At 48.7% G+C, this 26,440-nt stretch overlaps 2 protein-coding genes and 1 long non-coding RNA gene across 9 annotated transcripts in view; 2 read left to right on the forward strand and 1 right to left on the reverse strand.

The window, feature by feature from the left end:
- Positions 1 to 7,358, forward strand: part of CD99L2 (CD99 molecule like 2) — a 50,198-nt gene extending 42,840 nt beyond the window's left edge. The window contains exons 8-11 of one of the 3 annotated variants that reach the window (XR_006267500.1): positions 1,119 to 1,136; positions 1,356 to 1,526; positions 2,117 to 2,182; positions 3,823 to 3,888. Coding sequence is in view for 2 of the 3 variants with exons in the window: in XM_043458739.1 (XP_043314674.1) it covers positions 1,119 to 1,136; positions 2,117 to 2,182; positions 3,823 to 3,887 (149 nt within the window). In the remaining variant the exon portion in view is untranslated. Of the gene's footprint in view, positions 1 to 1,118; positions 1,137 to 1,355; positions 1,527 to 2,116; positions 2,183 to 3,822 lie in introns of all 3 variants that reach the window. The other 2 variants (XM_043458739.1, XM_043458740.1) reach the window with 2 other exon arrangements.
- A 254-nt stretch (positions 7,359 to 7,612) lies between these two features.
- MTMR1 (myotubularin related protein 1) overlaps positions 7,613 to 26,440 on the reverse strand; it is a 60,174-nt gene continuing 41,346 nt past the window's right edge. For 4 of the 5 annotated variants that reach the window (XM_043458717.1, XM_043458718.1, XM_043458719.1 and 1 more), the window contains 6 exons: positions 25,768 to 25,953; positions 24,586 to 24,792; positions 21,225 to 21,317; positions 16,266 to 16,379; positions 12,521 to 12,697; positions 7,613 to 9,736 (listed from right to left, as the gene is read on the reverse strand). In XM_043458717.1, the coding sequence (XP_043314652.1) occupies positions 9,575 to 9,736; positions 12,521 to 12,697; positions 16,266 to 16,379; positions 21,225 to 21,317; positions 24,586 to 24,792; positions 25,768 to 25,953 (939 nt within the window). In that variant the 3' untranslated portion in view covers positions 7,613 to 9,574. Of the gene's footprint in view, positions 9,737 to 12,520; positions 12,698 to 15,100; positions 15,997 to 16,265; positions 16,380 to 21,224; positions 21,318 to 24,585; positions 24,793 to 25,767; positions 25,954 to 26,440 lie in introns of those variants that run through there. The other variant, XM_043458721.1, reaches the window with a different exon arrangement.
- LOC122434935 lies at positions 9,733 to 12,071 on the forward strand. The gene is made up of 2 exons (XR_006267503.1): positions 9,733 to 10,416; positions 11,318 to 12,071. It is a non-coding gene; the product is annotated as an uncharacterized LOC122434935 (long non-coding RNA).

A 26,440-nucleotide genomic window follows, 5' to 3' on the forward strand; every position in this document is an offset into this window, starting at 1 on the left:
CTGTGCTAGCAACATCTTCTTCCAAAGCTGGAAGTTGCATCTGCTCCTGTGTCCATGGCCTCCCCTTATGAATCTCTCTGGCCCTCCTGGGTCCTTTCGTCCCCTCGAAGTGACATCAGAGGGGTCCCCGTTCCTGGGGCTTGTGCTCTGCTCCATTGCCAAATCTCCTTGTCCTACATCTGGTCAGTTCCATCAGCACCCCAGGCTCCCCGCCACTTCTCTCTGCTCTGAACAGCCTGCGGGCCCTGTTTCAAGTGTGCAGGGACTGCTCCCCCTGGACCTCCTGTGTACCTCTGACCCAGCCCCTGAGCTTGACGTTCAAAACCCTTCATGGTTTGGTTCCATCCATGTCCCTTCTGCTCCCCGCCTGTGGTCCGTGTCCCCAGAAGCCTTTCTGCACAGCCGCACTGACTTCCCTGAGGATGTGCTGCTCTCTCCAGCACCCTGTCTGACGTGCCCTCTCCTCCCCTAGCAGCTTTCATCCTTTGGGCCTGGGACACCCTCCCAGGCTGCCTTCCTGCCCTCCAGCCTGTGGGAGGATGTCTGTCTTGCCTGCTGCCGCAGCGCCCTCTGCTGACCCACTGTGCAGCCCATGGCGTGGGATGGGGGCTTGCTGGTTTCTGTGTCACCACCACCCCATCCCATCACTCTGAACTGTCCACACCTGTGGGTGCCTGTGTGTGTGTTTCACCCACCGAAGTGTCCCTGGCCTCTGTGTTGGGGTAGCATCAGGAGGAGCCCTGTGGATGTGTGGGGGGGTCAATCCCCTGAGAAGCCAGGACTCAGCATATCCCATCCCCATCCTTTCTGTTAAGCCTCAGCCACTCACACAGGGAAGTAAGTTGGGGAAGGCCAAGCAGAAACCACTCTGCACCCAGCGCACGGGGATGCCCCGGGGGACAGCACACGACTGCTAGGAGGGCCTGACCCTGCCATGGTGCTTGGGGCCTTGCAGTCTCTCCTGCCACCAAACAGGTCCTGGCCTTGGGGACCCTCTGCTTCCCCTGTCTCTGCCCTCCAGCGCCAAGGGTCAGTGTGTTGTGTGGAAAGCCCAGCTGGCTTGTTGCCAGGGGCTGAGTTTTTGCTCCAGGGTCCTAAGTTTTGTGTCTTGCCTTCAGATGCAGCAGAAGGTCAAGGTAATGACGTGCTCTGACTTACTCATTGTTCCCTTCTGCTTTGGCGTCTGCCCTTCATCACCCACCTCCCCTCCTCCCTCCCCTCCATGCTGCTCTTGTCTCGTTGCCTCGCTCTACCCCATCCCGTTCCCTGACACTCACAACCATCTTTACTCTTCCCTGATGCACGTGGGCATTTGGGCGTGGCTGTGTCTCAGAAGTGCTGGGGTGGGGGTGGAGGCCCTCTTCAGGACTCAGATGCCCACCGGCGGTCATCCCTGAGGAGTAACAGAGGGCTGCCCATGGGCAGAAGACAGTGTGGCACGTGCCAGCTTGGCATCTGAGCACCCGATTGGGAGGCCCAGGGTGCCCCTCCATGTGCCTGCTCATCTATCAGCCTTGCCGGCCCAAGTGAGTGCTGACCACACCTGCTAACTAGCCACATGTCCATCTTTCCTGGGCCCGCCCAGTATCCATCTTGAGCCCAGGGCAGGCAGGAACCTGAGTGCAGCCCAGGATAGCCGAGTGACTAGCACTGGCGCCTGCTCAGTGGGTTCGTGAGAACCATGGCCTGATTTTCCCACAGGCCCAGGGCTCTGATGAGGTTTCTGGGGATAAGACATGGACTCTTGAGTCTCCCCAAGCAGCAGCAGCAGCAGAAGACATGGGGTGTACTCAGCTTCATAGAGTCCCCAAACTGTGTTTGGATGTAAGTGAGGAGAAAGCCCCCAAAGTGACTAGACCAGAGCAGCTGTCAGTGGGTCCTGGCCCTCCACACTGCAGCAGGGACAGACTTCTTCCCACTGTCTGCAGGAGCCCATCCATCTGAGAACCCCTGGGCAGGGCAGCATGTTTGGGTGGCCCAAGGTTCGGGAGTCTGAGTTCATTAAGTGATTTGGGCTTTTTCACCATAATGGAGGGCTTGGTCAGGAGTTGTCCATCATAGCCAGGGACCCTTTGCTTCTGTGTCAATCACAAACTCCACCCTTGGCCTTTTGCAGAGGGTCTCAACGCGGACTACGTGAAGGGGGAGAACCTGGAGGCCGTCGTATGTGAGGAGCCCCAAGGTGAGGACTTCCTATTCACTTTCTGTTGCTGAAGGCCTCTTAATGGCTGAGCCAGCAACGAACAGAGCTGTGCTGGGAAAGCAGGGGCTCAGAGGTCTCCATTCCTAAAACTTCCAGCCAGAAAGATGGGCTGCAGAAGTCAGGGGCCGAGCACTCTGCTCTCCCCAGCCAGACTCCAGCCTCCTGACTCTGGGCACGCCGGGACCGCAGTCAGGGCCGTCTGCACACCAAGGGGCATGCTGTGAGTGAAAACACACACAGTCGCAGCCAAATGCCCACAGAAGCTTGTGGGGAATCTCTAGATGGAGTCCCAGGCCCTTTCCATTTGAAAACTGCCAAAGGCAAGAAAGAACTTGTAAAAAAAACACAGACCCCCATAATGGGAGCCCCTGCCCTCCCCACCCTGTTCTGTGTTCATCAAGCACTTCCTGGGTACGGGAACGCCAGCCATGACAAGCTGTGTGGCATCAGGCTTCTGGCCCAGGGTGGCCAACCACTCAAGGCAGATGCAACCCGTGGCCCCAGAATGCCAGCAAGGTGGTCAGGAAAGGCTTTGTGGAGAAGGGGGCAGGCCGCTTTCCATCACCCAAGGCCTGGGGGCTTGCAGGCCAGGGTGGGCGTGAAAGACAGGAGCTGGGGTGTGCCTGTCCTGGGATGGGTGCCAAGGTGGCTGCTTGGCGGGGGGAGGGGCGCCCCCGGGGATGTGATGGGCAGGGCTCCATGTGGCGGCTTCGAATGGTCTGTGGCAGCGCTGCACTGTCTGGATGTAATAGCCCAGAATTTCAAACACGGGAAGATGGACTCCACAGTAGCAGTCACTGTAGTCGTTCTTTTAAACTCTTGGCCACCATCGTGTGAGTATCGCCATGTACCAGGTGCGGTGTTACATGCTTTATTTAAAATACTCCTCCCAGGGACTTCCCTGGGGGTCCAGTGGTTGAGACTCTGTACTTCCAATGGAAGGGGTGCAGGTTCGATTCCTGGTCAGGGAACTAAGATCCCTTGTGCCTCGAGGACAATAAAAAGAATATAAAACAGAAGCAATATTGGAATAGATTCAGTAAAGAACATCAAAAAAAGTTCTTTAAAAGATTCCTCCCTTTGGAGTTCCCCAGCTGTCCAGTGGTTAGGACTCTGTGCTTTCACTGCTGAGGGCCCAAATTCAATCCCTGGTTAGGGAACTAAGATCCTGCAAAAAAAAAAAAAAAAGCAAGAAACTTGTCCCAGCTGCTCGAGTAGAACCATTCCCAGTTTGGGTGGGTGGTGGTTTAGTCACTAAGTCGTGTCTGACTCTTGTGGCCCCATGGACTATATAGCCTGCCAGGCTCCTCTGTCCATGGGTTTCTCCAGGCAACAATACTGAAGTGGGTAGCCATTCCCTTCTCCAGGGGATCTTCCCGACCCAGGAATCGAACCCAGGTCTCCTGCATATTCCCAGTTTACAGGTGAGGAAATGGAGGCCCAGGTGGTCGCAGGGTCCCTCTGCTCCTTCCTTCTCTCTGGGGGCACAGCAGCTGCCAGAGGCCAATCGTCCAGGACAGGCAGGCAGAGAGCCGGGTTTCTGTGCCCAGGGAAGGATGTGGTTGTGTCTCTCTCTGTCTTCATGTGACTCCCTCCTGACGGGCATCTCGTGTCCCCAGTGAAATACTCGGCCCTGCAGACGCAGTCCGCGGAGCCGCCGCCCCCCGAGCCACCCCGGATCTGAGGAGCCGAGGATGCAAGGCCCCGCTCTGCTGGGCAGGCCGTGGGCACACGGGGCCGCCGCCGGAGACCCAGCTCATTGTTTCATCTGGACCCACGGCTGCCACACCGCTCCTTCGATGTCATTGGCTTCTTGTCGTCCTCAGTTTCCCAGACGTAGCTCTGGGTGTTTGTGAGTCTGGCTCGTGTGCCCACCCAGCCACCGGGCCCCCCAAGAGGCTTGCTGCCCAAATCTGAGGCTGGCCCCGCTGAAAGCCAGGGTCAGCCTCGGGTGCCCAGGGTCGATGCCTCCCTGGGTCACCCTGCTCCCCCAGGCCTTATCAAGCTGGGGAGGGGGAGACTGAGCAGAGGGAGGGCCAGACGATGGGCAGGAATGTGAACCCGGGCCCTGTGGTCCCCTCCACGCTGCACCGACTCACCGGGTGGGTCTCTGGAAAGGCTGTGGGCGGGGGCCCAGCCGCGAGGAGTGCACTGGTAAGCGCCAGGAAACTGCGGGCACACACACACCACACCCAGGGGTGTTTTTATTTCCATCCCTTATGCTGCTGGGCTCTCTGACTTTTCATTTACTTAAGTGCAAACTTGCATGTCACAGTATCCCCGCCTGGATGTGTAGGAATCTCCTGGATGTATGTGTAGGAAGCTGTGGCTCTCAGGCCCAGTTCCCCTATGATGCCAGGGCATGGATGTGGTCTCCAGTCTGACATGATTAGTTTCAGAAATCACTTATGCTGTGGCATTGAGTTTTATACTGGGGCCTCTGAGGGTTCCCCACTCTGCTCCCATGTGTGTTCTTATTTTGGTAGCAGGAGCTACACATGGCAGAATGAGTGTCAGAGCCTGAAACATGCCCATTGTCTACCTGAAGATGTCTGTGGGAGGAGGGGAAGGGGCGTGGTCTTGGTGTGGGCATTCATGTGACCTGGGCACACTCTGGTCATCTGCTGGCCCACCTGTGATGGAGATTGCTTTGGGGCCTGGGGGCACCCAGATTGGAGGGTGCTGTCTGCAGTGGGCTGGAGCCAGGCTGTCTCCCTGGAACTTTTGTCTGGGCCATGTGTGATCCTGATCCCCCCTGGACACTGCTGTCAGGGGCTGAGCTAGAGTCTAGAGCACCCCCATCTATGGGTGAGTTTGCAGTGTCAGAAAGCACTTCTGGAAGCCTCATGTGAGTCTGCTTCACATGCTACAGGACGGCCGTATGTCAGCTCTTTCACATCCACCAGGTTGGGACAAGGCAACTCTGACTTCTTAGGGAGACAGTTGACATCTGAACAGACCCTGCAGGTCAGACCGCGTGTGCCTCCCTCGTGTGCTCGTGTTATGGAGAGCGTGTCATGGGCCCCGCATCACCCCTGTCTGGAGGCTCATGCCAGGCCGGCCAGATTGCATGTAGCCAGGGGCGAGGAGCATTGAGAAGACAGCAGGAAGTGAGCCGCGGAAGCAGTACTGGTGAGCTCAGCCTGTTTCCATCACCTCCCTGGCCTGCCCTCATGGACTGGTGTCCCCAGCCCTGACTGGTGCTGGGCCAGAGGCCACTCTGAAGGACTTTTGCATTGGTAGCCTGCTGTCACCTAAAGAGGGTGACATCAGGGCCCTGGAGCCGGGAGGGATCAGGGCAGCACTCATCAAGTTAGGAGGGCTGCTCACCACCGTTTGCAGGCATTTCAGAGAAAGACACAAGGCAGCACTTGTGCGTGGTAAGAGGCTCTCCCTGCCACCGGGAAGTTTGGACATTTATAGAGAAGTCACAGTCACAGTGGTGACTAGGAAGGGAGCCATGTGGCCTGTGGCATCCTAGGTGTTGCCGGGCGCAGCGCTCCCAGTGGGCCACCTTGGCTCTGCAGCAAGGCACATCTGGTGAAGATCCTGAAATCCTGTCGGTGATAACAGAGTCAGCGCTCTCTGTGGATCTGTTTGCTCAGTACCACTGGCTTGGGCTGAGAGAGACCCATCGTGCCCTTCTTTGTCTGTCTCAGTGCCCTCTGCATTGAGCCTGGAGCCCAGCACCCAGCTCTGTGCTGGTGACTGGGGCATTGAAAGTCACTCAGCCACCCATTTGCAGAGCTCCCATCCTGGGGCCCGGGACAGGGCACTGATGCTTGCTGATTCTTGGGGGCTCTCATAGCTGTGTCCACCTGGAAGCTGTATTGACTGGTTCGGGCCCATCCCAGGTGGTAATGGAGGTGGCAAGTATGCTAGAATGGCCAGCTGACTATATCTAATTGCTATCAGCTTAACTGGGGGCGAGTGTTATAACAGTGTTTATAACAACTCTGAGCTCCTGAAGGATGGGAGGCAGGGCACCCTAAGTGTCACTCAGAGAGTGGCACCTGGCCCACTGCCTTGGCTGCTTGGGGGTTAGTCCCAGTTCTCTGAGAAAGAAGCGGTGGAGACCAATGGCAGGATCCCCTATACTTTCTCTGTGCTTGTGTTTGAGTATGAATTGTAAGCTCTCTCGTGTTTGCATTAAACAAAGTGGAACCTAACCAATCCCTGGTTCTGCCGGTGTGAAGGCACTCCCTTTGTTAAGTGATGCTGGTTTTCCTACTTCATTATTATGGAGCCAAAGGCCTTTCTCGAGAGGGTCAGGGTTCTGGCACTTCCCCTTGTGCTGAGCAGCGTAGTGTCAGCTTTCCTGGGGTGGTCCCCTGCATGACGGGGAGCTGAGGCCTGGAGATGTCATGGGGGTAGGGAGGCACAGAGGCGGGCCTGTGACTCACGACTCCTGCGCCCACAGCTTTGTCTTCTTCAAAGAAAGCAAGTAGCCAGGGTCCACTCAGGTGACATGTGATTGAGCCATAGAAAGTGGAACAGGGCCAGGGTGTGCAGGCAGAGTGCTCTGCTGGAGGTGGAGCTGCCCTTGTCACTCCATGAGGAAGATGTGGGGGCCGCTGGGAGGGTCTCACAGTGTGATGGCATTTTTGTGCCATACCAACCTTGTAGTAAAATAGCACCAAGTCCTCTAACCCAAACCCCCATGTGACTCTCCCGTGCAGAAGTTGTAGCTCTCCCAGCCTTGCTGCTCGATGTCGCTGCTGGGGCCCCCACACCTGCATGGAGAAGGACAGGGACATCAGGCCTTAGAAGAAGGGCCTTATATGCAGGGGCCAGCATGGTTTCATCCAGGCCTTTATAGCTCCCATAAAGGCCAGCACTCTCTCTGGAGACTCTGGGTGGGGACCCTGTGGCTCCTCAGAAGTCTGTCCCATTTAAGCTCTAGGACTCATGGCCTGGAAAGCTGGCCTGGCTGCCTCAGGGCCACACCTGCCTCTCAGGGGGCTCCAGCCCTGTCCTCACATCTTTAGTGTTTTCTTAAGGCATTGCCGATTTTAGAGTAGTTACCCATTTCAGCCAACCCACTCAAGTCTTAGTATGAATTGCATTTACCACTTAGAAAATGAATTAAATCATGTAAGAGTACATTACATGTATTGACTGTGTTTGACACATAATAAATTTTTGTGTAAGTAAAGTGGGCTTTCCTGGTGGCTCAGATGGTAAAGAATCTGCCTGCCAATGCAGGAGACCCAGGTTTGATCTCTGGGTTGGGAAGATCCAATGAAGAAGGGAATGGCAACTCCCTCCCATGTTCTTGCCTGGAGAATCCCCATGGACATTGGAGCCTGGTGGGCTATAGTCCATGGGGTCACAAAGACTTGGACACGAATGTTTACTAATTTTCCACAAGGGGAAAATTACCAAAAATACTTAAAGACAACCAAAAAATGAGACCACGGAGCAAACATTATTTTAATTACAGATTGAAATACAGTGCATCAGATGAGGCAAATATCATACTGTACCAGTCTTTAAAAATCTGAACCGTAAAGGTTTTACATTCTAATACACTTAAATAAAACTGAGCAAGAATTGCTTACGTAACAAAACTATACTTCAAGTTGTTTTAGAAACAGTTCTGTGCTAGGAAGACACAAAGGAAATGATCTATTGTGTTGCTTTGAAACCAAATGGGAGCATCTAGGGGTCCTCCTAGGGCCCAGCACGTGGAAGGGGGAGGGGTGGAGTGGGGCACCTCCCTGCAGGTGCAATCCCCGCGGCAGACTAGCTGACCTTGACTTCTCTGGTTCTCAAAAACATCATCCAGTCCACAACAAGGTTAGTGGTCTTAGTGCAGCAGGGGGATTATGTATAGATATTTCCAAGGAAAAAAATGGGTCCCCGTTTTTAAGAAATCCACATATCAATGAATAATCCAGCTTACCCATTCATAAATAAGCTTTTAGCTATTCTGGAAGCAGGATTCAAAAGTTACATCAATTAAAATGCAGTTTAGAAACAAATCCCCCAGATGGTAAAAATGGAGAATTTTTTTTAGGTTATCAAATTATCTAGAATAAATATGATACCTTACAGATACCAGATAATTTTCTATAAGAATCAGAAGGTTCCAAGTTGAAAAACATCTATTCTCTTAAGTATTTAAGTGTAAAAAAACTTTTAAGAATGTTTTCAAAACTAAGGTCAATATGGAGGGCTTTGGGTAGCATCCAGTAATTTGAAACCAACCAGATACTACCATGAAGTTGCACTCAGGTCTCACCAGGTGAGCTCTCCTCCACTCAAAGGCAAGCTTAATTCCTCCAGGAGGATGGGGTCTTGGGGTCTGGCAAGCATGGGCGCAGTGCTGAGCATAAGGAGGAGGAGGGAAGAGTGCAAATGTGCAAGACTCTGACTCGCCACCCAGAGCAGTTCAGAGCTCTAGTGCTAGTGGATGGAGCAGCTGATGGTCAATGAATGCCTGCCCAGACTCATGGAGTCTGGAGCCCAGAGACAGAAGCTGTGAGACGGGCAGGAAAAGGCCCAAGAGGCTCTGAGACCAGGAAACCGAGGGAGGTGAGCGCTCTGCTTTTGGCATCCAAAGTCACAGTGCCGTGGTGGCTTTAAAGTACCAAAATGCAGTGACAAGAATAAACTGAGTTTGAAGGGATCTTGATGAAATGACAACTATTACTTCAGACAGCAGGTTAACAGGTGAGAGAAGACCCGCTTTGACAGTCAGCTGTCAGCAGTAGCAAGGGGCAGGGGACAGGCGACTGGGCTGACTCGGGAGGCAGGTCCCACAGTCACGGGAGGACAGAACACATGGTCTGAGGTGACCACATTCAAATGTACCACGTCAGAGTTCACATGAGCTCAGCTTGACTATTGCTCACCCAGTTCAGTCAAGCAGGTGTCTCCTTGGGTGACTAAACATTAAAAAAAAAAAAGGACATAGGAAAATAAAGGTATGTTTCTCTTTTTAAAAAATACCTTATATGTACACACTGGTAACTGGTGCAGCAGGACCACTGGCATGGGGAGATGGTGATGGTCTGTCTTCCCCAGCCAAGAGTTAACTGTCAGGCCCCAGGGCTTGGAGCCAAGAGCTGAAAGAGGCCCTGGGGCTGGCAACACAGCCTTTAAAAGGGGGTGGGTTGGTTTTTCACAAGGATGTCCCACCTTGAGCCTGAACCCTGCATTCTACTTGCCCAAGGGTCCCCCATGCGGCCCTGGGCAAGTGCTGGCAGGAGGGAAAGATGTGTTGATGACACAACAGCACTGATGAGAGTGGGGGCCGTCCCCTAGCACAGATCCGTCACTGGTGGGAAGCGCCACCCAGACGAGGCGGGCACAGGGCTTCATGAGGAACGTCACAGGAGCCCCGCCTGGGCCACAGGGACAGCGGTGTCAGACTGACGTGTGCACGGGTGTCACCGAGTGCGATGGCGAGGAGCCCCGCTCTGACGAGGCTGAGGCGCGCGCCGCCACTTCCCGCTGCAGGTCCTCCACCCGCTTCTGCAGCTCTGCGCGGACGGCCAGCAGCTCCTTGAGGTTCTGGTGGGTGGGCGTCTGCAGGCGGAGATGCAGGTCAGCCCAGCCCCGGCCTCCTGACCCTCACTCCCTACCTCTGCCCAGGGGCCCAGGGGACTGGCTGAGGTGTGGGGACGCTGTTCTCCCTCCCAGGGGAGCCAGACCCCTGGAGGGGCCCAGGGCCGGGTGATCCCTTCTGGGCCTCAGCTGCCACTTGGCAGCACGGACCTCACGCTGCTGACTGAAAAGCCTCCCTCCACCGTGAAGCTGTGTTCGGCTTCATGAGCGAGAACAGGCACGGGCAGAAGGCCCTGGAGAGGGCGGTGCTGGGAGAAGCCCCCCCCCCACGTCCGTATTCAAAGAAGCTCTGGCAGTCTCGCCAGCATCTCCGCCCCGCCTCACCCTCCTGGACCAGAGAGGGATGAGAGGGGCCTTCCCGGGGTGGAGGTCCACCAACCTGAAGCTTGGGGTCATGCCCCCCACACTCTCCTGCACTCAGCTCACAAGCTCTCATCATCACCTGCCACAGCCCTTATGAATCTCAGTAGACTGGGGCGGGCAGAGTCACCAGCTGAGGGGGCACAGGGTGGGAGTCTGGGTAGCTCCCCCTTGGTTCCTGTCCACGATCTCCACAGAAGCCACCAGCCTGGGTCCTGAGCTCAGCCAGGCCCTGAGATGCCATGAACACCTTCCAGGGGCTTCTTCCTGCTGCCCTGAAGGTAAGACCTTGTGTAGTCTGACCCTAGCCTGCCTCCCCTGCTCACCTCTCACTGGGCCCTGCCCCTACTCCCCTCCTCCATTCTCAGACCACCCAGGTTTTGGCAGATGCCTTGCATTCGCTGGCCCTTCTGCCTGGAGCCCTCTCTCCTCTGACCCTTTTCACTCACACGCTGGGCTTCATCCTGTAGGGACTGGCTGGAAGAGCACTTGCCCTGGGAGGGGGTCCTCTCGGAGACCCCATGCCTGCTGGGCCTGCGGGTTTCATCGTGCCCTCCCCAGAGAGTCTGGGCGCCGTCCCATCAGGGATGTGAGGAGTGATCACCCCGGTGCAGGAAGAGGGCAAGCAGGGGACAGATGAGAAAGACATTAGACTGAGAGTGGGTGACCAGAGACATGAGTTCATGAGAGAGATTCGAGACAGAGGGACAGGACAACAAGGACAGGCGATTTGGCTAGGTGTGGTGGGGGAGGCACCCAGGTGTCTCCAACACAGTAGGGTGCTTGGGAAGCAGCCCAGAAGAGGCTCCGAGCTAACTCCTGACTTTGGCCCCTGGAAGGAGGGTGGGGGTGGTAATGTGGGAGTCTGATGACAGAGACCCCCCAAACAAGGAAAGTTGCCTTAGTTGCAATTCCAGAGGGCGCTGGGGGGTGGGCAAAGCTCCTCTCTTGGCCTTGGGCCTACTTGGTATGTCCCTGCTGTGGGGGACTTGATTCCACTTGCTTTGCAATCAAGCGGCCATTACTAACCGCCCACCATCGGGGTCAGAGAGAGGAGACCATGTGGGTGAGCACACAGCTTCACACCTGCCCAGGCTGACACACTCATCTTATATCTCCATGCAGCCTTTCGTTCTGTTTTCTCATCCATTTTTTTGTAAATTGTGTTCATTTACAATAAAGCAGAGAAAATGCCCATCTAGGAGCCAGTCACCCAGTGCTGCCATGTGTGAGATGAAAGCCAAAAGGGTTCCAATGGAGATAACACACAAGCTGTCTGCAGGGCCCTCCTCCTCAGAGCAAAGAGGCTTGTCCCCGCTGCTTCCCCTCTGTCTGGCCCGGCTCCCCACCCCCTCACTGGACACCAGCCTTCCTGCTGATCCCTGTGCCGGTCTCCACGGCCACCCTCCTTGTTCCTGAACTGCGCTGCTAGAGGGAGCTTCCTGCAACCCCCAGGGTGGCTCCTGCAGCCCCCAGGATCAAGTCCAAAGGCCTGGACCTGCGTACCTCTCTGGCCTCCAACATCACCAAGGCCTGGCCCACTCCCCAGCCTGCTCTGGGCCCAGCCTGGAGGCCCTCCACTACAGGACTGTCACAGTGCTGACTTTGGCTGCGTGAGTTGGGAGTTGCATGAGGTGTGGGTATCACCCACAGAAGGAAGGGGCCAGGTTTGGGAACCATGCTTCTGAGGCAGTCTTTTGAAGGCCACGGCCAACTGTTAAGTGTCCACATGCTGTGGAACTAGTAAGAGGGGTGCTTCTTTATACAGGCATGAGCATAAGACTGATGGCTTGCTGGCCATGAAATTGAAAACCTGTATTTAGAATACTGACCACTGACATTGTCTAACTATACTGTTAGGTTTCGTGGGAAAAGGGCTGAGACTATCTCCCTGGTTTCAGATATTCTTAATAAAAGGGCATTTTACAACTCTTAATAAAAGTTGGTGTGTTTGCTACTCAAAACATACATTCAACCCAGGAGCTGGGTGTTTGGTAGGTAGAAATGTGCTTCAGCCCCAGTGGTGCTCAGGGTGTCTGCACCAGTGTGGACATGCCGGCTGCCCTCATCACCCAGGCACGGGAAGCAGCTAGTAGCCCTATGTCTATGTTAGACGTTTGCCTCATGCATGGTGACAGAAGCTGGGCCCTCAGAGGGGGTGCAGGGGAAAGGCAGAAAAGGTTCTCAGGGCACTGCCTGCCGGCATGATGAGGCCAAGGGCAGGGAAAGCGTCTTGAGGAAAGAGGAGGCGAGTGGGGAGCCAATGAGTGAGCAGGAAGCGGTAACTTAACAACACTTCATCAGCTCTGTGCTTTCATATAATTCTATACCATCATCTTTCCTTGGGCAGAAAGATACGCTTTTTTCGAAATGAGAAAAACATACCTGAGGCCTCATTCGTGGATTCCATCGCACGTAATAGTTTACCCATAATTCCAAATGACTCAGACTAGCAACAGGATAGAGGACGTGGTTCTCATAATTCACAAAGAAGGGATTAGAAAATTCATCCAGCTGGCTATTGATATATGACCATAAAGATATAGTCTTTGTAGATACATCCTGAAAACCAAACAAGGAATACAGTGAAAAAAAAATTCAACTTTCCTTCATATCCTCTAGAGCTTGTTATCACGTAGAGAAAAGGACTTGAATAATGAAGTGAGTTCAAATGATAAAAATCGGGAACATTTATTAAGCTCCACCCCTCTGTGTGCATGACCCAGTGGTGGGGCTGTCTCAAAAACATACTGCTGAGTGAGATGACGTCTGGTGACTGTGACTATGTGAAGGCAGAACGAGAACTTTCTACCAATTGCAGGATAATGGTGCCCCTATTTAACAATACATTTTTTTATTCTTTTTTGCAGCTTGCTCTTGTGACCCTTAATATTAAGGACCCTAGGTAGAATTTACAGATAATATTCCTTTCACTGGAAAGTCATGCCTATCTGGGGGTAAAGCCTTATACAGAGAATGTATCATTAAATTATAGATCCCCACCTCCCAATTTTACAGTACATTGTCAAAATGAGAAAATGGTGAGGCCAGGAGTGCTTTCCACCAATCTGCTGACTATTCCCCATTATCTACACAGAGGCGATTCAATTAGGACTGTTTCATATTTTATATTTTCTATTTATAAGAAACAGCAGCAATATTTCAAGGAACCCCAAATAGCCAAAACAATCTTGGAAGAAAAGAACAAATGTGGAAACCTCACACTTCCCAATTTCCAAACTTACTGCAAAGCTGCAGTAATCAATACAGGTGGTATTGGCACAGGATGGATAGACATCAATGAAATAGAATAGAGAGTACAGAGATAAACCATCACATTTATGGTCAACTGATTTTCAACAGGATTCCAAGAAAATTCAATGGGAGACTGTTTCAACAAACAGTGCTAAGAAAACTGGATAAAGGTTTGATGCATGAGACAGGGTGCTCAGGGAGGGTGCACTGGGATGACCCTGAGGGGTGGGATGGGGAGGGAGGAGGGAGGGGGGGTTCAGGATGGGGAACACATGTACACTCATTGATTCATGTGGATGTATGGCAAAAACCACCACAATATTGTAAAGTAATTAGCCTCCAATTCAAACAAACAAACTGGATAACCACATGCAAAAAAATGAACCCTTACCTCCTGCCACATACAAAAAGTAACTCAAAATCAATTATATACCTAAACATAAAAGCTACAACTATAAAATGCTTGGAAGAAAACACAGGCTTAAATTTTCATGACCTGGGGTTAGGCAATGAAACCTTTGATAAGTTAGACTTCATCAAAATAAAAAACTTGTGTGTTTCAAATGACACTACCAAAAATGTGAAATGACACTGCACAGAATAGAACAAAATATTTGCAAACTGTATCTGATAAGGGACTTGTACATATAAAGGACACATAAGAAACTCTTCTCACTCAATAATAAAAAGACATGTGTGCATGCTGAGTTGCTTCAGTCGTGTCTGAGTCTTTGTGACCCCATGGACTGTAGCCCTCCAGGCTCCTCTGTTGAAGGGATTCTCCAGGCAAGAATACTGGAGTGGGTTGCTACGCCCTCCTCACAGAAAACTCAAAAATGGACAAAGGATCTGAAGAAACATTTGTGCACAGACATATATAGATGGCCAGTAAGCACATGAAAAGATGCTTAGTATCATTAATCATCAGAGAAACACACATGAAAATCATGATGAAATACTCCTAGGACAAACATCTGGGTCATCTCCAGGGTAGGGTCCAAAAAAAAAAATACTCCTTCACACCCACTGGGATGGCTAGAATCAAAAAGACAAAACAGTAACAAGTGTCTACACTTGTGAAGAGATGTGAAAACAGGACCCTAAGACATTGCTTAGGGTAAATGTAAAATGTGGCAACTACTTTGGAAAAACAGTCTGGTGGTTCCTCAAAGGGTAAAGTGTAGAGCTCCTGGGTGTCTACCCAACAGAAGTAAAAGCATATGTCTTCACAGAACCCTGAACATAAACATTCATAGCAGCAGTATTTGTAAGAACCCAAAGTAGAAACAACCCAAATGTCTATCTGCTAATGACTGGATAAACAAATGGTCTCTCCATACAGTGGAATATTATTCACTCATAAAAAGGGGATGAGACACTGGTATATGCTAATTATCCATGATCTTTGAGAACAGTATGCTTAGTGAAATAAGCCAGACACAGGAAGACAAATACCGTATGATTCAATTTATATGAAATATCCAGAAGAGGTGAATCCGCAGAGACGGAAAGTAGATTAGCGGTGGCTGGGGCTTGGGGGAGGGGGACTAGGGAGTGTCTGCTAATGGGTATGAGATTTCTTTTTGGGGGGGAATGAGAATTTTATGAAATTAGATGGTGGTGATGATTACACACTGAATATACTAAAACCCACTGAATGGTCCACTTTAAAGGGATTAATTGAAAAAAAATAAAGGGATTAATTGTATGGTATGTAAATTATATCTCGAGAGGTGATTTTTTTAGAGAGTACATTTTGATTTAAAAAAAAAAAAAAAAGACCAAAAGAGTTTAAATTCGACATATGAATTATATTCTTCTGTTGATTTTTTTCTTTAAAAACAGCTTTATTGAGATAAGTCACATGCCATTGAATTCAGTCTTTTTAAATTCCTTTAGGCCTGTAGGAATGTGGATTTGATCCTGACGTCAGTGGGAAGCCACAGGGAGGTTTCAGGCAGAGGCCAGGAACGTGATGGGACTGGAGTTGGGGAAAGCCCATCTGGTCGCTGTATTTAGACTGAGTGTGGAGGTCAGAAATGCACGGAGCCAAGCTCATTTCTGGGTAGCTGCCTCAGTCCAGATGCAAGACTAGGGGTAGGGGGGGCTTCAACACGCTTGGAGCAGTGAGAAGTGGCCAGATTACAAATCCATCCTGGGGACAGGGCTGCCAGCACTCACTGAGGGACTGAATGTGGCAGCTGGGGTGGATGGGCAGAGGTGGTACTGAGTGGGATGCAAAAGAGAGAGAAACAGGAAAACAGCATTTAGATCCCTGAGATGGAGGAAATCACCTAGAGAGAGAACAAGAGGAGGACCAGGGCCTGTCCAGGTGACTCCAAGTTTAGAAATGGATTAAAAGAGAAAAGACTGGATGGGGAAGGCCAGCAAGGTAGGGGAGAACCACAGAGGGTGTGGGGTGAGGGAGTCGTCAGCTGTTGGGAGGCTGCTAAGAGAGGGGTAGGTGGGCACCAGGGACCTGCTCTTTTCTCCTAAGTTCTCGAATATTCCACCAGGCAGAAGTCCTTTTCTCTGAACCAGAGGACACTCTTGAAACTGCCTTCTCCCAATGCTTCCTCACTTTTGATCATCTCTGTCTTTTACCCCTAAGTGAGGAGAAAAGGAAGAGGTAAATCTAATGGAGAAGCTTGAAGGGAAGCAAGTTAAGCTTGCTACCTTAAGAGAAGGGGTTAGAAGATTAGACACAGGCACTGGGGCTGGTGAACCCTGGGAGGGCATTTAGTGCCAGCCCTCCATTTACAGACAACAGAGGGTGAGACCCAGTGTTCTCTCCATTCAGCCCCCCTTCTACAGTGGCATGTAAGGGACAAGGCCCTCCAGCAGTCAGGAAAGCCAGGGGATATAATACACTTACCTCTTTGAGTCGTTGCTGTTCACAGTTGCACAAGAAAGTCCCAAAGAGACAACTATAAAGGTGATCCAAAATTGTAATCAAGAAGAGTTCATTAAACTCGAATGCTGAAGGAAACTTAAATGGAGAGAGAAATAAGGTTTAGTTTTGAAGTTCAAATTCTAGAACAAACTGGTCAAAGGCTGCTAAGCCACAACTTGGAATATAGTCAAGGATGAAAAGGACAACTGGCCCATGTAGAACTTAATTAGCTATAGTTTCCAGTTCAAACTTATAGGTCTGGCAGAGAAACAACCTGAAGCAACAAAAACTGGTGTGCTTTTTCAGTGCCTAAGAAAGCTTATGGGGCTTCCATTTCTTGCCATGATGATAGAAGAGCCTGCATTCACCCTTCTGCCAGAAACAACTAGAGAGCGGGACACTTGGCAGGGCCATGGGACTGTGATGACTCCCCAGCCCAGAATGGAAACCAGTGAGATAAGTCCTACTGTTGTCCTAGCTTCCCTTTTGGGGGCACATTCTGAGTGAAGAAAGTGGGGGGGGGGGTAGTCCCAGGGAAGCGATTCAAGAAGAAATACAATGTCTTGGCAGTATATAATGTAAAAGGGGTAACACCACATGACCAAGTGGGGTTTGTCTCAGGAATGCAAGGCTGGTTTAAGATTTGAAGATCAAAGTTACTAAAAAAAAAAATCTATTATAGTAATTTACTATATTGTGGCTCAGCTGGTAAAGAATCCACCTGCAAAGTGGGAGACCTGGGTTCAATCCCTGGGTTGGGAAGATTCCCTGGAGAAGGGAAAGGCTACGGACTGCAGTATTCTGGCCTGGAGAATTCCATGGACTAATAAGTCCATGGGGTCGCAAAGAGTCAGACACAACTGAGCGACTTTCACTTTCACTATACTAACAGAACACAGAAGAAAACCACATGATCCTCTCAGTTGCCATCTTAGCTTATTCTTCATGGGGCTTAGCACAATTCCAGCAAAGAATGACCATTGCCAAGAGGTTCTAGCCAGTAGCTGACACTTAGGAGCCATGATGGAGATGCTCTGCAAATGGTAACAATAGTCCTAGCAATAGGTATGTACTGGGAGCTGACCTTGTACCAGAATTCTAATTTAAAAACATACTGAAATATTCATCACCTATTCAATGAAACAAGGCCAGTTAGAACAAAACCAAATAGAACTACCCAGCATATTTTTGTGTGTCAAGTGTACTTTAAAGATCTATTCCCTAATCAGAGATGTTTGCACACTATCGCAACTAATTATGTCATCTGTAGAGTGACAACCAGGGTCACCGATAGAAAGTTTATTTTTGAAGCTTATCTTTAGTACTTTACTAGGCCAGAGACAAGCTTCTCAATTAGAAACAATGGTCAACACAGGACTGCCCAGACTCCATCAAAATTTGTTATCTTCCTCACTAGGCAAGCAGAAGTTCTGCTCAGCTGCCCTATATTAAGACTTGCCTCTTTCTACATTAAGGACTGCTCTCAGAGAAACACACAACTCTCTTCTAGAGAGCCCCATCAAAATATCACTTCTTTAGAAACCTCTGGAAACTAGCTATGGATATTGTTCTATGTTCTTAGAGGAACTAAATCAATGATGAACTAAATCAAATAAATCAGGCCAAAATGTTAAATATAGCTCCTGGTTAATCCTGTCTCAGTCTTTAAGGTTGCTCCTTGCAACTCTATAAATGGCCTCACGTTCCAAATGGCTATCTTTTAAAAGGCCAAGTACATTTTGTCAATTCTTCCTAATATTTTTCCATGAAGCTTGGTTACATTCTATTAAGTTATTGGCACCAAGAAATTTATGAATTTTAAGCAAAATATAAGTTATGTATATTCTGAAGCTTTATTAAATAAAGGATAAAAATGGAAGGCCTGTATTTCATTTTCAAACATTTAAAAATATACATTTACCAATAGCACAGCAGAGCTTCTACTGACATATTTTTGAAGTCATATGAGTCTTTATTCCTAACCCTGAGCCCGCAATCTGGATCTGGGAACTTGGTTCAGGGTGTTCTGTCGCCACCAACCACAAGCCTTACTCTGGTCAAGTGGGTGGGGAGCAGGTGTGGGAGGTCAGGGTGGGTGGGCTCAGCCCATGCCCTTCAGCACCCACATCTACTCAGGTTAGCTCAGGAGTGCTCTTCATTTCCAAAGGGCACAGTGGTGGGAAACATTTCATCAGTGGAAGTACCGACCTCTAGAGTGATAACAAACAAAAGAGTAAGCCTCTGGGATTCACAGTTGTTTTGGCCTCTTCTGGAAGCTATACCATATACTTTAAAAAGTGTGGTCTCTGCACCTCTTGAAGGACAAAAACATCAACAATGATTAAACTGGTCCAAAAGGGTAAAAAAGTCTGTTCAACTGGGGTTATTGCAGAATGTCTTTGAGACTGTTGTCTGCTGCTGCTGCTAAGTCGCTTAAGTCGTGTCTGACTCTGTGTGACCCCATAGACGGCAGCCCACCAGGCTCCCCTGTCTCTGGGATTCTCCAGGCAAGAACATTGGAGTGGGTTGCCATTTCCTTCTCCAATGCATGAAAGTAAAAAGTGAAAGTGAAATTGCTCGGTTGTGTCTGACTCCTAGCGACCCCATGGACTGCAGCCTACCAGGCTCCTCCGTCCATGGGATTTTCCAGGTAAGAGTACTGGAGTGGGGTGCCATTGCCTTCTCCGAGACTGCTGTCTACAGTCCTTCAATTACTTTTTCCCTCAATTCCTTTCATATCAGTTTGTGCACACAGACTAGCTCATTTTATTCTGAGGTGTCTAAAAACATTACACTGACATAGCTGATTTAGCAGTAGGAAACCTAAAAATAAGTTAATCTTGTCACATTAATGCAACTTTTCTAACAAGCTGCATACCTCATTCACTTGTGACTTTAGATCACTTTAGATCACTTGTGACTTTAGACTGATCATTAGTGTGTCTCATTCTAACAATGTTATTTTAAAAGAAATTAATTATACAAATTTCATGGACGGAATCTTAAGAGGCATCTGAAATCTTCTAACCCAAACCCCTCATTTTCTTAAAAATCCAGTAAACATTACAAAAATTATATAGATTAGACATGAAAATAGGTACTAAGCAATATGAATAATGGAAGTCAGTTTGAAGATGTCTCTCACACACTCTTTGTCTAGGCTTTTGGGAGGAATAAGCTACTTCACATTTACAAAATTTGGGTTGATCTCTTCAGAAACATCAGAATTATCTTCTGTGTTCAACCATTTTATGTACTTTTTCTAAATGTAGTTCATACCTTCTAGTCTCAACCTGAATGTAACCATCATCTACTTTTGTTGCTGACTTGGCATCAATACAAACAGCAAGTACATGGCACTACAAAACAGTCAGACTTCAGGCCAGCCTCCATGCCTTTTGAGTATGTGTTTGTCGTTACTTGTTACTCATACCATCGGGTGCCTACCTCTGAGACAAGCCCTCTTTCCATGCCCCAGCCCTCTAGCTAATTGGGTGCTTTGAATCAGCTGGGAACTGGCACATAGATAAGGCAAGAGCCCAGTCAGCTTGGGGAAGCTAGTTTTAAAACAATCAACCTCAGTATGCTGTTCTAAGGGAGGGCCTGAGGACTCTGTGAAATCTACTTTGGCTGCTTAGAACACCACCCCACTGCAGTTTTTCTCGAATTGCCATTCTCTCGTCATCCCTGCTACTCTAGCAGCACAGCCTGGGAGCTTGTTGGAAATGCAGAGTCTCAGGCTCTTCCTTGGACCCACGAATTAGAACTGTGTTTTGGTAAGACTTCCAGGGGATCTGTGTGCACCATGAAAGTTGAGCAGAATCCCTGGAGGGCTTCTGAAACAGAGTGCTGCCTGCCACCCAGTGTCACAGGTCTGGGGCAGGGCCTGAAAACCTGCATCTCTCAGTACCCGGGAGGCTGAGGCTACTGGCCTCAGGACTGCACCGGGAATCACTTGTCGGGGTTACTGGTCCTCTCAGAAGCACCTGGGGGACTTTTAAGCAGCACACACACCCCAAAGAAGGGTCTCCAGGGCTGGGGCTCAAGCAAGCGCATCTTTGCTAGGAGACAGTCCTCCCCACATGCCTAAAGCAGCCAAGGCCAGACCTCCAGCTCAACAGGAAGGCGAGAGCCCAGGCCATGCTTTACCATCCTCCCTTCCCCATGATCCCATCCAAGCAGGTACTTGGGAGGGCTCTGTCTTTTGCTTACTCTCTCCCTCCCCTCAGTCCCTCTCACCACATCTCTGCCTCTATTTCTGTTTCCCTCCTTTTTCTCTCTTTGGTGCACTGGCCTCGCTCTCTGACTCTGATTCCAGGTTCATTGCTCTGGCACCACATCCTATGAGGATCAGATCCTAAGCTCAGGTTCTGATGTTGGAGATGAGGGAAGAAACAGCACAGGTCTTCTGGCCGAGTAGCTTGGGGAAGGGGGCCCCTGCATAGGTAATGAATGACAGGACACTTGGCAGCCTCCCATCTGCCCCTGGTCCTGGGACACTCCCTTCCCTCCACACTGAGGGGTGGGAGGGGTTGTGGCCTGGGGCTGGGTATGGAGGGCCCTGGATTCCCTGGTCTCCGCCCCTTTGTTCAGTCACATCCCTATTTCCAACACCTGGGAATCTTCCAGCATCTGCTCACCCTGACAGAGGGGGCAGGTGAAAGAAAGAGTAGGATGGAGGGCAGGGGCAGCTGCTGGACAGTATGACCGACAAAAAACCATATGCACAACAAAAGCACCTTTTGGTATAAAGTAGGTTGTTTCCAATTTTATAGTTATATTTCTAAGTCATTAGAATCAAACTGAGTTAAATAACAAAAGGGGTCATATTTAATACACACACAATCTTCACTTTGAACATGAAATTAAAGTTTGTCTTCAACTTTAAGATTATGTTTGGATCAGGATATAAAGGTCAGATATGGACTTGAAACCTCTCACCTGTCTCGTCATTTGCCAGACACAGTCAATAAACTGAAGGAATATAGGGGATCGGTCAGCATCTGCATGGTTGTCATTGCCATGGCCCACTCGCTGAAGAGAATCAAGAGGTTAAACAATTTAATGTATGTCATGGTCCTCTCAGAAGTCACTTTAAATTGCCTAATGGCAAGGAGCATGTCTCTTTTATATGTCCCAAGGCCCAACAGAATTCCTGGCACATAAAAGGCTCTCAGAAATGTTCATTGCACTGAATTGACTTCCATTACTTTTAGGAAACAAAATTTCAGTTTACATGTTGATTGTTTTATAATTTTGCTTTAATATAGTTGAGATCAACAAGTTATAAGCAAATGGCCAGTCAACTTTACACTCCAAGTGACGGGGTCAACCCCAGCCACCACACTGAGTGCTCCTTGTCAGCCTGGGATGGCAATTAGCAGCTCACACAGCACATTATGATGGTCATTTTCTCCACAAGTGTAGTTTTTCTCCCCCATTTTTCACAAATGTCAGAAAGTCTGAGAATCAAAATAACAATTAACAATCTACAAGCTTAAGCCAATGCTGCATGACTCAGACAACCTCAAAATCTCACTCTTGAAATGCGAATGGGGGTCCTCACAGCAGGCCAGGGTAGTATCTCTCAATTTTTATTCTTCCAGTTTTAAGATATAACTGACATCCAGCATTGTATGTCATACTTTTACATATTTTTGAAGATGTTAATAGATTCATGTTAAAAGGTAAAAGATAATTTCAAACACATTAAACAGGACTGAAACAACACTGGAAATGTCAACTGAAAAGACCACCCAGGAGTGAGCATTCTAACAGAAACTTCAAGTAACTTGGTGACTAAGCAAAAGGATGAGAAAGTTATGAAGATACAAGGCAATCACCACACAGGAAGAGTGACAAATACTGGGCCTATGAAACCACTACTAGGAAAGACAGAAAAACAAATGACCAAGTCAACAATGAACATCTCAGAGGAAGTGTACTGCCTTCTTTTTTTAAAAAGACATTTTAATTGTAAGTGAAATATGCATGTGAAATTTACCTTTGTAACCATCTTAAGTGTATAGTTTAGTGGTGTTAAGTACATTCACACTGTTGTACAAATATCACCAGCATCTGTCTCCAGGAGTTCCAAAATAAAAACTAGCTGGCTGACTCCCAGCTACTGGGAGTAGGCTCACCTCAACAAGGGAGTTATAAGAAGGAAATAATATTTTAGTGAGTTGTCTGGATTAATACATGAAGGACATTACAGAATTGAAGTGTTGATATTTAAGCATTTTTATTCTCTTAATAGCCATATGATCTTTTAGAGTAATAACCAGAAGTTAGTTTTATTTTGTTTACTGGATTTTTCTTAACAGCTAGTATAATTCACAATTATGGACATTTAAGAAAGTTACTACACTTGCAAATGATTGACTGACTCCCTATTCCCCTCCCCCAGTCCTTGGCTCCCCTCATCTTCCTTTGTCTACAGATTTGACTGCTCTAGATACTTCGTATGCACAGAATCATGCTATTTGTCCTTTTGCACTGGCTTCTTTCCTTTAACATAATGTCCTCATAATTCATTCACATTGTAGCTGGTGTCAGAATTTCATTCCCTATGAAAGCTAAATAACATTCCACTGTGTGGATAGACCACACTCTGTTTACCCCTTCATTTGTCGATGGATACTGGGTTGCTTCCACCTTTGGGCTATTAGTGAATTGTGCTGCTATGAACATGGGTGTACAAATAAGTGTTTGAGTTTGTTTTCACTTCCTTGGGGTATATACTCAGAAGCAGAATTGCTGGATCATATGGCAACTCTATTTTTAATTTTTGAGGCACTGCCATACTGTTTTCCAGAGTAGCTGCATGCATTGCCTTATTTCTGTACTTCTCTATAATTTGTGGAAACTGCCCCTGTATTTAAGGCACATGGGGAAGTTTTGCACTGACAGTTCACAATTTAAGATTTGTTCTTTCCCTTAATAGACAAGCACTGAACTCTTACAGTGCATGCAAGGCATCCCTCCTCCCAGCCCTCAGGATTTCAGGCAGTTTGATGGTATCCAGTAGAGGTACCTGGGGTACCAAGACACATGGGACACAACATCTGTGATAAATCAATAATTCACTTGTGGTCTAGTCACAGGAGAAGACCTGTAAATAACAAGGAAAAAAAGTGTGCCTGGAACTTCCTAGTCTGAAATGGGTATGGTGGGTCCATAGAATAAGTGAGCATCCCAGGATGGGCTATGAGAGGGAGCTAGGCGGGAAAGTCATGAGTCACAGTCCTGGAGGAAGTCTCTTTTGAGATAAAGCTTGAAAGACAAGCTTCCGACTGGCCAGGGGTAGATTCTATTAGAAGAAGTGGCGAGGGGGTGGAGGGAGAGTGAGGATGCCATAAGTAGAGGGGCATGGTTGAGACAAGCGGAGGAAATCTGGGCACAGAAACACTAGGTATGTGTATGCACAGAGGAAAGGCAGCGTGAAGACATGGCAAGAAGGCAGCCATCTACAAGCCAAGGAGAGAGAGCTATCAGGAACCACCAATCCTGACAGAACCTTGATCTTGGCCTTCCAGCCTCCAGAATGATGACAATAAATTCCTGTTAAGCCACCCAGTCTTGTGGTACTTTGTCTGGTAAAATCTTATACACCAGTGTTCACAGCAGCATCATTCACCAAAAGGTAGAAACAACCCAAATGTCCATCAACAGGTAAATAAATAAAATGCAGTATAGCCACACAATGGAATTCAGCCACAAAAAGGAGTTAAAATTTGATAGATGCTATAACATGGATAAACCTTGAAAACACTGTGCTTAGTGATATAAGCCAGTCGTAGAGAGACAAATAATGTATGACTCCACTTATGTCAGGAATCTAGAGTAGGCAAATTCAGGGAGATGGAAAGCAGATTAGTGGGTGTCAAAGGCAGGGAGAGGGAAATGAGGAATGACTGCTTAATGTGTATAGAGTTTCCTTTTGGGGGTGATGAAAATGTTTTGGAACTACAGAGAGATGGTGGTTGCACAACACTGTGAAAGCACTAAACGCCACTGAACTACATATTTTAAGATGGTTGATTCTATGCTATATGAATTTTACCTCAATTTTTAAAATTAAAAAAAAAAGGCATACTGACATGGAAAACAAAGACTGCACTACCAGAGACATATTAATACAATGATGATGTCTACAGTATTCTCTTATGGCAATTCAGTTCTCAGAGCACAAAGCCCTTGTGTATGTGTATCTGTGTGTGTGTATATGAGATATGTGATATGCATGTGCATATGATGGAACAACAAACAGTGAAACGTGCACCTCACCGTCTCAACTCACCAGTGCAAACCTATGTCCAAAGCTTATCCACTCCTTTTCTATGAGAGCCTCGAATCCTTTAATGGTGCGGTAATAACTGTCCAACATCAGCATGGCCAGAGACGTCAGCTGGGCTGTTCGGTCCCAGCCATCACTGCAGTGCACCACGACTGAGGTCTTCCCGGATTCTACTTTATCAGCAATTCTTACTGCCCCAGCAAGAAGCATCTTCAAAAAAGAAGGCACATTAAATCAGGCAACATTTAATTTCTATTGCAGCAAAAAGTTCCCTGGTGGCTTAGTGGTAAAGAATCCGCCTGCCAATGCAGGAGACCTGGGTTCGATCTCTGAGTTGGGAAGATCCCCTGGAGAAGGGCATGGCAACCCACTCCAGTATTCTTGCCTGGAGAATCCCATGGACAGAGTAGCCTGGTGGGCTATAGTCCATGGGGTTGCAAAGAGTTGGACAAGACTTAGTGACTAAAGAACAACAATAAGAACAACACAGCAAAAATAATTCTGTGGAGAACACTGGAAGGTCAAGTCAATAAACAAACAATGGAATCAATTTAAGAATCTCTAGGAAACATTAGTCGGAGAAGGCAATGGCACCCCACTCCAGTATTCCTGTCTGGAAAATCCCATGGATGGAGGAGCCTGGTGGGCTGCAGTCCATGGGTTTGCGAAGAGTCGGACACGACTGAACGACTTCACTTTCACTTTTCATTTTCATGCATTAGAGAAGGAAATGGCAACCCACTCCATTGTTCTTGCCTGGAGAATCCCAGGGACGGGGGAGCCTGGTGGGCTGCCGTCTATGGGGTCGCATAGAGGCGGACACGACTGAAGTGACTTAGCAGCAGGAAACATTAGTATCCTGGTGGAGGTGGGGGGTGGAAACTTACGCTAAGGAAAAACTACACTAGTAAATAGGGTTCTTTACCAAAGGGCCACAAAGTACTTTAAAAACCTGATGTGAGGAAAGTATCATCCCTTTCTATTATGTCACAGGAGTACCTCAACAAAGACCACAGTTTGGACGCTGCCCATGCAAACTATGAAAGCCCAAGCACACAGCAAAGATGCACTCATTTGCAATGCTGGGAAGCCACCTGAAGAGAGACACAGATAGCTCAATGGCCATCCGCAGAGAAGGCTTAAGCAGAGGGTGGGGAAAGGCGGGCCCTCGGGCCCTCCCCGTACCCGAATGTACTCTAGCCAGTGGGTCCCGTCCACGTTGGACAGCCAGCGTGCCTCATCGATGGCCGGGTATGCAATCTCCTTCAGTTTTCGCAGCGACTCTCTCATGACGTGAATGTTGTGAATCTCCAGGAACATGAGTTCAGCGTTTGGGTAGGCACTTTCACTTTCATAGCCCCCACCCTTTGCCTGTGAAAACAAAAGACAGATGTCACTTCATCTCAGTGAATTTTTACTGTTCTTCCTAGTGCTGCCAGATAGAGGCCACTCATAAAGCCTCAGACTCATCTGTGTATCATAAGCCTCCTACATCCTCGTATGAGTTTCCCATGGTTGCTGAAAGAAAGTACCACCAGCTGAGTGGCTTAAAGTGACAGGAATGTCTTCTCTTTCAGTTCTGAAGGCTGGAACTCCAAAATCAAGGTACTGGCAGGCCCGTGCTCACTCAGAACCCTCTTGGAGATGATCCTTCTTTGCCTCCTTCAGCTTCTGGTGGCCCAAGATGTCCCTGGTTTATAGATACACTAACCTCTCGCCCATCTTCACATGGTCCTCTCCTTGGGTCAGTGTCGCTTCTTATAAGGATTAGTACGCACCCTCATTCAATATGGGGGGCTTCCCTGGTGGCTCAGATGGTAAAGAATCTGCCCGCAATGCAGGAGACCCGGGTTTGATG

This window comes from Cervus canadensis, chromosome X (assembly GCF_019320065.1).
Source record: "Cervus canadensis isolate Bull #8, Minnesota chromosome X, ASM1932006v1, whole genome shotgun sequence".
NCBI classification, from domain to species: Eukaryota; Metazoa; Chordata; class Mammalia; order Artiodactyla; family Cervidae; genus Cervus; species Cervus canadensis.